Source organism: Lepidochelys olivacea (assembly GCF_965140295.1).
Source record: "Lepidochelys olivacea isolate rLepOli2 genome assembly, chromosome: 1".
In the NCBI taxonomy this organism is placed as follows: domain Eukaryota; kingdom Metazoa; phylum Chordata; order Testudines; family Cheloniidae; genus Lepidochelys; species Lepidochelys olivacea.
In genome coordinates this window covers 245,654,941-245,665,155 of record NC_140411.1, presented here as the reverse complement: position 1 = coordinate 245,665,155, position 10,215 = coordinate 245,654,941, and the positions used below count along the sequence as shown (strand labels likewise).

General features: G+C 44.2%; 1 protein-coding gene across 2 annotated transcripts in view; it reads right to left on the bottom strand.

The window, feature by feature from the left end:
• ETFBKMT (electron transfer flavoprotein subunit beta lysine methyltransferase) overlaps window positions 1–10,215 on the bottom strand; it is a 28,882-nt gene that overhangs the window by 5,647 nt on the left and 13,020 nt on the right. The window contains exon 5 of one of the 2 annotated variants that reach the window (XR_014709851.1): window positions 8,340–9,000. Coding sequence is in view for 1 of the 2 variants with exons in the window: in XM_084616669.1 (XP_084472795.1) it covers window positions 8,657–9,000 (344 nt within the window). In the remaining variant the exon portion in view is untranslated. Of the gene's footprint in view, window positions 1–1,272; window positions 9,001–10,215 lie in introns of those variants that run through there. The other variant, XM_084616669.1, reaches the window with a different exon arrangement.

The window sequence follows — 10,215 nt, the reverse complement described above, 5'->3', positions numbered from 1 at the left end:
GAGCCTCTAAATCAGTGGTGGGCAACCTGCGGCCCATGGGCCGCATGCAGCCCGTCAGGTTAGTCCGCTGGCGGGCCGCAAGACAGTTTGTTTACATTGACCATCTGCAGGCACGGCCACCCGCAGCTCCCAGTGGCTGCGGTTCACTGCTCTAAAATGCTGCAACCTAATCGGTTGCAGCAGTCACACAGGATGTATTGCAAGGCAATTCTAGTGCACATCCCTCCCCATCAGGGAGTATGGTGCCCAGATCAATGCCAGGAATCCCATGTGGCAGGGCAATAAACTATCAGTAGGCCCCAAAATAGGAAGAAACTCATTTTCAAGGTTGGATACTTAAATTCATGTGCCTATAGGGCCCTAAATGTAGATTCAGACGTCGAAGCACTTAACTAGAGTGGAGATTTGCCCCAATTATAGCCATCTTGGTCCAGCCAAGGGTATAGCTGCCCGAGTGCAAATAGCGACTTTACCTGCTTACACTAGTAGGGGGGTTGGCACCTGTGCAGCTATGCCAATGGCTGTAATCAGAGCAACTCCCCACTGTACACAAGGCCTTAGTGCTGATTTTGGTGAATAAATAGGGATTTAGGCGACAAACTTTAAAAATTGTTCCCTCAGTTACATATAAGCGAGTTATTGAACTGAACATGGTCTTCCATAACCTGTGTAACTAATACATTGCACAGGAACAGAGATCAGCGATTACACTATAAAATACTTGTGTATACAAATGTTGGTGTTTTGGGGCGGGGGGGAGGGGATGGAAACCTAGCCTACTGTCTGCACTTATATGAAGATTTAGTTTAATTCTTCATATTCTATTTTGTCCCTAGTTGTTGTTACTTATGATAAGTTGTGTTGGGTTATGCACTTTGGAGAGGAGCACTGCAAAAAAAAATTGTGTTGTATTGAAAACTAAATCCTTTAAATTAGATGGGCTGGATAAGTATTTTTTCAAAGGTTGCTTAAGTGTATTGACATTTTTGTATACTTCCAAGCAGTTGAAAGCAGTTCAGAATCATAGAAATGTAGGGCTGCAAGGGACGGACCTTCAGAGTTCATCAAGTTCATCAAGTCCAGCCCTTGTGCTGTAGCAGGACCAAATAAACACCATCCCTGACAGGGGTTTGTCCTGTTACCCAGGGTTCTTTCAACCCAAAGCTCTTGGTAACTTTTACTCTGTGTGAGGTGGTGTCAGGAAATAAATCAAGGGAGACATGGCCGTCCGATCGATAGATGGCTGGCACAAACAGGACAACAAAAGAGTGCTTTCACTTAAAGCTAAACTTTACTTAGTCTCAAGCACTTACACACGTGCGCAACAGATTAGTAAAACATCCCCAACCCTTGAGGGTGGCTCTCGAGTGACACAGCGGCAGGCTTCTGTTGGCCAAATCTTCCGTCTGCTGGTGGGGACCGCAAGATGTATCCAGAGGGAGAGTCCAAAAGAGTCCAACTACCTCAAACTTTTCGCCTTATTTCATTAGTAATAGAACGACATGTCCCTTAAAAGAAACTTAAGTAAGCAGTTTCAGTGGTCAGCAAGAGGTTTCCTTCTGATTATTGATTAACCAGGTGTGGGTTTTTCCAGAGTTTGCAGCCTTGAAGCCCTAATAGACATGGGGCACATCCTGCTTTTCTAAAATGCATGTATCAGCAACTTTAACACAATTCTTATCAGGAAGGACGCAGGGTCAAGCTGCCCTTTCTGTGGCACCCAAAACTCCCTCCCCTCCTGGCTTGGTCGGGCTGAGACTGCTGAATGGCCAATTTGCAGCCTGCTGACTTGGCTGCTTTTAGCAATAAGCCACAGTGGTTTCGGGCACTTTACTGGTTTGCTGACATCTCCCCATACGGTCCAACCTGTTTATAAAAACCTCCAGTGATGGGAATTCCACAACTCCTCTTGGAAGCACGTTCCAGAGCTTAACTACCCTTATCGTTAGAAAGTTTTTCCTAACATCTAACCTAAATCTGCCTGGCTGCAGATTAAGCCCATTATATCTTGTCTTGCCTTCAGTGGATGTAGAGAACAATTGATTATTGTCCTCTTTATAGCAGCCCTTAACATATTTGGAGAATGCTATCACGTCGCCCCCTCAGTCTTCTTTTCTCAAGACTAAGCGTGGCCAGTTTTTTCATCCATTTGTCATAAACCTTCTATCATTTTTGTTACTCTGCTCTGGACTCTCTCCAATTTGTCCAGATCTTTCGTGACGTGCGGCGCCCAGAATTGGACAGAATTGCTCCAGCTGAGATCTCACCAGTGCTGAGTAGAGCAGGCCAATTACCTACAGCGTCTTACATATAACACTCCTGTTGATACACCCCAGAATTATACCAGCCTTTTTGGCAGCTGCATCAGATTGTTGACTCTCATTCAATTTGTGATCCTCTATAACCCCAGAAGTTAAAATCGCCCATTACCACCAGGTCTTGAGTTTTGGATATTTCTCTTGTTTGTTCTAGATCTGCCTCATCCACCTCCTCTTCCTGATTTGGTAGTCTATTGACAACCCTACCATGACATCTATTTTTTAACCTCTATTTTTACCTCTTTTATTTTTAACCAGAACCTCTCAACGGGTCTGCCCCTCACCTTCTTCTGGACCTCAGAACAAGTGTATACGTTCTTGATGTATAATGCTACACCTGCTCCCTTTTTTACTCCGCCTGTCCTTATTGAACAAGCTCTACCCCGCTATACCAATATTCCAGTCATGAGATTTATCCCACTGAGTCTCTGTGATGCCAATTAAGTCATAATTTAGCTTATGTACACTAATACTTCCAGTTCTTCCCATTTATTCTCCATACTCCTTGCATTGGTGTGTGGACATCTGAGATGTTGAGCAGCTTCCCCCACTGATTTCCTTCTTCTTGCTCCTATGGCCCTATTGTAATTTTCCATGTCCCACCAACAACTAACCTCCATTAACATCACTTTTTTATATTTACTTGTGGGCTTTGAACCTAGTTTAAAGCTCTCACTTGGTTGGTGAGTCAGTGCACAAAGATGCTCTTCCCTTTCTTGGTCAGGTGGCCCCCTGTTTCTTCCCAGAACAGCATTGCATGGTTGAGGAAGCCATAGCCCTCCTTTTGACACTATCTACAGAGCCATGCATTCATCTTCAGGATGTGTGTGCCCTTGCCTGGGCCCTTACCCTCATCTGGGAGGACGGACAAGAATACAACCTACACCCTTGATCCCTTCTGTCTAGCTCCCAAAGGCCTGTAGTCACTGCTGATCTGCTCAGGGACAGACCTGGCAGTATTATTAGTACCCAGGTGGATGAGCAGCAGCGGGTAGCAATGGGTGAGCCACAGCAACCTTTCCATAATATCTCAGACACAGGGTCCTGGCAGGCAGCACACCTCCCAGAACAGTGTGTCAGGTTGGCAGATGCTCCCACCGCAGACAGCATGGTTATCAAAATGACAAATATTTTCACCGCTTTTTTTAAACTTGCAGTAATCACTGTGTGGGAGCTTGAAACAGAAGGTCCATTTCCTGCTCCGATCATTGTTCCTCCACTGTATTTGCACAATAGTTTTATTATCGTACGGTTGCTCAATAGTGCTAGGCTTTCTTTGAAAATATCAGATTCCCCTTCGAGCGAGTATGTCCACTGACTCTTACTCACTGATCGGGTCCCGTCCTTGGAGACGCTTAGGGGCTAGTCTACACTAGTGTGCTATACCAGCCACTGTAGCGCATCTGGTGAAGACATGCTATGCTGATGGGAGAACACACTCCTGTGGGCATAATTATTCCACCTCAAGGAGAGGCAGAAGCTATGTCGGCGAGAGGGTGTCTTCCATGGCTATGGCACAGTGTGGACACCACTTTACGTTGGTATAACGGGTGTCACTCAGGGGCACTCGCTTTTTACACCCCTGAGCAACTTAAGTTACATCTACTTAAGCGGTAGAGTAGACAAACCCCTAGAGCTGTCAGGAAGGGGTGTAGCCTATAGGTTTAAGCCGCTGACTTGCTTTATAGGGTTAATTTGCTGGCTTGCTTTATTATATTTTGCCTTCATTTACTAGCTTGATTATTTTATTTTATTTGGCTTGTATTTTTGTATTGAATTAGTCTGTTTGTCTGTAATGCAAGGAACTTGCAGGCCTGTATCCTGCATGATTATCTTAAGGAAGTTAACATAAGTATGGTTAAGTAGGCTTGTGACCTTTGGCATATATAACTGGCCTAACAGTCACCCTTTGAGATTTTGGGGAACTAGATGTGTTTACCTAAGAAAGTCGAGGCTTAACAGTGACCACAGAGTGTGGCGGTTCAATGATGAGACAGAACACAGCTTTATGCAAGCAAGCAGGCTGGTCAGCTGAAATGGGCTGCTGCCCCCCAGCTTTCCACCTTCCCCTTTTATTATATTTCTCCCCCCTATGCATTACGTACTTCTACCGCAAAAAGACACACAAAGGAATGTATGACGTTGATTAATATACTTGTTTACCAACTTTTATCTACTACAATCCTGGTTCTCAGGCCTTGAGCCCAGGCTAAAAAAGCTTCCCACGGTCACTGTCTTTTAATCAACTTCTCATGGTTCATATCTAGTCCTTGTCCTTGGATAGAGCAATGTGTGCATTGCTTCTACAAAACAGTCAGGGTGTGCCCTGACTGTTTCCAGGTGGATTAACTAAACATGAACCCTTCAACAGAGTACACTGCAGAAACACAGAAGTAACAAACAGAAATCAGTTCAGGCAAGATGTAACAGGTTTTGAGAATGAGCACTTTTGACCTGTGATTGCAGAGCCATTGGCCATTATCTTTGAAAACTTGTGGTGATCGGGGGAAGTCCCGGACGACTGGAAAAAGGCTAATGTAGTGCCAATCTTTAAAAAAGGGAAGAAGGAGGATCCTGGGAACTACAGGCCAGTCAGCCTCACCTCAGTCCCCGGAAAAATCATGGAGCAGGTCCTCAAGGAATCAATCCTGAAGCACTTACACGAGAGGAAAGTGATCAGGAACAGTCAGCATGGATTCACCAAGGGAAGGTCATACCTGACTAATCTAATCACCTTCTATGATGAGATTACTGGTTCTGTGGATGAAGGGAAAGCAGTGGATGTATTGTTTCTTGACTTTAGCAAAGCTTTTGACACAGTCTCCCACAGTATTCTTGCCAGCAAATTAAAGAAGTATGGGCTGGACGAATGCTCTATAAGGTGGGTAGAAAGTTGGCTAGATTGTCGGGCTCAACGGGTAGTGATCAATGGCTCCATGTCTAGTTGGAAGTGCCCCAAGAGTCGGTCCTGGGGCCGGTTTTGTTCAATATCTTCATAAATGATCTGGAGGATGGTGTGGATTGCACTCTCAGCAAATTTGCGGATGATACTAAACTAGGAGGAGTGGTAGATACAGTGGCAGGTAAGGATAGGATACAGAGGGACCTAGACAAATTGGAGGATTGGGCCAAAAGAAATCTGATGAGGTTCAACAAGGATAAGTGCAAAGTCCTGCACTTAGGACGGAAGAATCCAATGCACCGTTACAGACTAGGGACCGAATGGCTAGGCAACAGTTCTGCGGAAAAGGACCTAGGGGTGACAGTGGACGAGAAGCTGGATATGAGTCAACACTGTGCCCTTGTTGTCAAGAAGGCCAATGGCATTTTGGAATGTATAAGTAGGGACATAGCCAGCAGATCGAGGGAAGTGATCGTTCCCCTCTATTCGACATTGGTGAGTCCTCATCTGGAGTACTGTGTCCAGTTTTGGGCCCCACACTACAAGAAGGATGTGGAGAAATTGGAGAGAGTCCAGCGAAGGGCAACAAAAATGATTAGGGGTCTGGAACATATGACTTATGAGGAGAGGCTGAGGGAACTGGGATTGTTTAGTCTGCAGAAGAGAAGAACGGGGGAGGATTTGATAGCTGCTTTCAACTACCTGAGAGGTGGTTCCAAAGAGGATGGTTCTAGACTATTCTCAGTGGTAGAAGATGACAGGACAAGGAGTAAGGGTCTCAAGTTGCAGTGGGGGAGGTTTAGGTTGGATATTAGGAAAAACTTTTTCACTAGGAGGGTGGTGAAACACTGGAATGCGTTGCCTAGGGAGGTGGTGGAATCTCCTTCCTTAGAAGTTTTTAAGGTCAGGCTTGACAAAGCCCTGGCTGGGATGATTTAATTGGGGATTGGTCCTGCTTTGAGCAGGGGGTTGGACTAGATGACCTCCTGAGGTCCCTTCCAACCCTGATATTCTATGATTCTATGACCCTTCTGCTCTATTATTCACCATCAATCTTGAGCATTCAGGAACCTGGAACATCAGACTCAGTTGGCATTCCAGGGATGAGGCTGGTCCTTCGTCTCTTACCACCAGGTCCCCAAGGAAGGGTGTGAGTATGCTAATCTAGGAACTTCTGCAAGGTACTCCCAGAAATGTACTATTTCCTTTTGGTTCTGTGGCTTGGAACTTTGATAACCTTTTCACTTATTTTAATAAAAGTTTCTAAGGCTGATTTGTCCTCAGTGTGAGTGTTCTTGCCATGCACCCCAAGGTTTAAGGCCCCCAAAGGGTCCTTACAAGATATAGAACGCAGTGTAGCCTGATTCTAGAACAAAACCTTCCTATCTTCTGGTCAGATCAATTGGAGAGCCTATAACAATCTACTAATCTCTAAAAATCAGGCAACAGGGGCCAGACATGGTCCTGGAACCAGCCCCTTCATCTCTGGCCAGAAGTTCCTGCCTCTGCAGGATCTATGCAAGGCAGCACTTGTATGCTGACAAAGTGATTCTTCTGACATAAGAATTTGCCAGCTCTTCACTCATAAGAGAGGGAACACAGAAGTTCTTACCAGGTGCAGAATTATCACTTTAAATTTGGCAAAATCAAGTAGCTGCAGACTTCAAAGGCCCAATCTAGAGAGGCAGGCTGGGAAAAAAGTTCCTAGGAAAGAAGTGTCGTGCCAAGACCCAGCAAGATTAAAAGTCACAGCTTATAAAATGGTGGCTTGTCCTGGCAACGAGTGTTGGGCAACAAAGAAGAAATGCGAATGCTGAGAAGGATGAGTGGGGAGGAGCAAGAAAGACCATGTGAGGAATGTGTATGCAGGCTCAAAGGAATATCCATACATGAGAAAATGAGGTCGGGGTGGGGGTGCAGGCACAGTAGGTTTGGTCTCGCAAAGTGCAGCTGTGACAATGACATAGGTGAGAGAGTCCAAGAGATCAAGACTGAAAGACAAAGACTGAGGCCGCCCCAAGAAGCAGTGGTGGCTGTCATAAAGGAAGACTGGATAGCATGTAGTATGATACAGGACATGGTACTGAACAGAGCACTTCAGAGGGAGAGGACTCATAAAGCAGACCCCATTTGATGGGATTAATGCAAGGAAGTAGTAGTGATGTCATGCCTAAAGCCACTTTACCACAGGTCAATGGGAGAGCTCATTTAAAAGAGGAACACAATTTACCAACGCTCCCAAGACATGGTGTTCCCATTTTTTCTACTTTCACCCTAAGCACAATCCAGAAGACGTGTGTAACGAGGCCCGTCTTCTCTCCAGCTTGTTTAGGATCCACTGCCATGCCCACAGGCTCTTTTGGGGCAGTTTTATTGACCAAACTTAAAACAAAAAACAAGCAAGCCCAATTCCTCAATTCACCCTGAGCTACAATCCCCAGGGGACTTTTCCCCTTCACTGCTCAGGCTTTCACTGTCTCTCCTGCCAGGGGACTCTGACAGTCTTGCTGCTTCCTGCAGCTTTTAGCTCTGACTCACCTGGTGTCTCTCTTTCTCAGGCCCAAGTGCCTTCTTTTAAAGCCTAATATGGGCCAGTTGATGCAGTACAGATGCACTGGTCTTAAAAGGGCTAGTGCTACACTGTTTGGACGTCTGCAGAGCTATTAACACGTACATCAACAGGACTACGCTATTTTTATTCTCGTGAATACATCCTAGTTGCAGAGAACAGAAAGCTCACAAGAATGCTATATCCACCAGGGTATGTATAACTGGATTACACACAGGAAGGAGATTTAAATCCCCCAGAGGAACTGCAGGCACGTGCTGCTGGATAAAACTGTGACTTCTTGGGACAAAATAGCCTCATAATTAGCAAAAGAAATTTGTGAAGCAGCCAGATAGTTCAACACACTTATCTTCACTAACAAATTGCCACAAGTCCTCCTTTTCTTTTTGCGAAAACGGACTAACACGGCTGCTACTCTGAAACTTATCTTCACTAGACATTGAAAACTATATTCTTATCAACTGGTGCAGCAGTGAGCAGGAACATTCTGTGGTAGCCCACTAAGCTGCATGCCGCTACACTGAATTTCTATTATCCTCTCCCCATTTACCTTTATTTTCTTTGGTTACATCCTGTTCAGCCTTTGAACACGCACACTTAGCTTCCATTGGCTTCAATGGGGCAGGGCGGGGGGCATCTGCATGTCTAAGAGTGGAATTTGCCTGTAAGGCTTCTCTCAAACGATGGGCCAAATTCGCAGCTGGAGTGAATTGGTATAACTGTGTGCCCTTCAGTGGCGCTACAGCAGTTTGCACCAGGGGAGGATCTGCCCAAATGTTCCATTTTCGTACTTTATAAACACAGAACAGATTTCTTTTTTTAAAGGCCATACTTCTTTTAAATCCAGTTTTTGAAGAAACCGAGAGGTCAGGGCTGGTAACTCCAGACAATGCTTGAGGTTAATCCATTGTTTTCTTGCCTAGTGGATTCAGGAAGTGAATATTCTACCACTTGGTGCAATTGACTGTGAATGCGGTGGCCTAAAAACTGAGGCCTCCCAGGGTCACCAATTAGCACTTTAGTTCCATGGATACTGATGCATTTCCTCAACCAGCGATGAAGACTGTTTGCAAGTTGTTCATCATAAAACATATCCCCCAAAACAATGAGGTCCCAGTGGTCCAGCTCTGTATCAATGATGTTCTTAGTTAGAATAGGAAAGGGGTTCACATTGTTCAGCTCACAATTTAATACCATGGCCATTCCTGCAACTGAGAACAAGCACAAAGTACATGAGAAGTGATTTAGAATTCTATACTTAAAAGCCATCTGTAGTGGTAAACTCTTCTAATATTTTCACAAATTCTTTGTTTGGATAATCTCTTAAATATCAGTGTTATTCTACTAGGTATCTATATAGCCTTCATTAAGGTAGTAATTTAGTACCTCCCAACCACTGGTGAATTTGATTCTCATACCATCCCTGTTAGGTATTATCCCCATTTTACAGATTGGAACTGAGGCACAGCGCAGATGAAGTGACTTGCCCAAGGTCACACAGGACACTGTGGCAGAGCCACGACTTGAACTCACTTGTGCAAGTCCCAGTTCAGTGCCTTTGCCACGAGACAATACCTTCTCCCCAGTCAACCAAGAATGTTAAGTAAATTAATAAGAATAAATCAAATATAAAGGGTGCCAAGGGGAAAACAAGTAAAAATAAGACATGTAAATTGCTGTTAGCCACATAATCAGAAAATAATTATTAAAACATGTAAACATGGGACAGATCATTCTTGGTGTAACTTCCCAGAAGTCAGAGTTTACCCCAGGGATAGAGACAGTATCAGTGTGGTTTATTCAAAAATAAAATCCATAAAATAAATCTCATTAGTCTCTTTCCCTAAGTAAGGCAACTAAAAACACAGGCCAGTTGTCAAAATTTTGGGTGTGCAACCCCTTAGAAAATCAGGTCACTCACTTAGGTGCTGAATAAAGCGCATAAAAGTTAGGAATCAGGAGCTAAATGCTCAAAGGTGACTGGACCCAATTTCAGAAGATGGGTACTCAGATCAGTCCTTTAAGGTGTCTCGAATTGGGCACCCCAAAACTGAGACACTCAAAATCAATCACTTTGAAAATAAATCAAGCCTTAAAGTATAAATATGTAGTTCTACATTTTCTATGTAAAATGTGTTAATTTTTAAATTCCTCTAGAAGTTGTGTGTGTTGGCAGGGAGGGGAGCATGCGTGTGTAATCTTGCTTTAACTTTAATTTCTTGATGATTAAACTTTTTTTTTGTTACAAGTCCACAGCAGTGTAATCTAGCAGACTGAAGAGTGTGGGGAACGCTTTGGTAGTCATAATCAGTAGTCATCTTTCAAATATTAACTTGGATTATTTGCACATACTTTAGAAATTGAGTCTGGCTTTCTTTGACCTAAGTATGAAAAGAACAAATTGTTAAGGACGAGACTTATCCCAT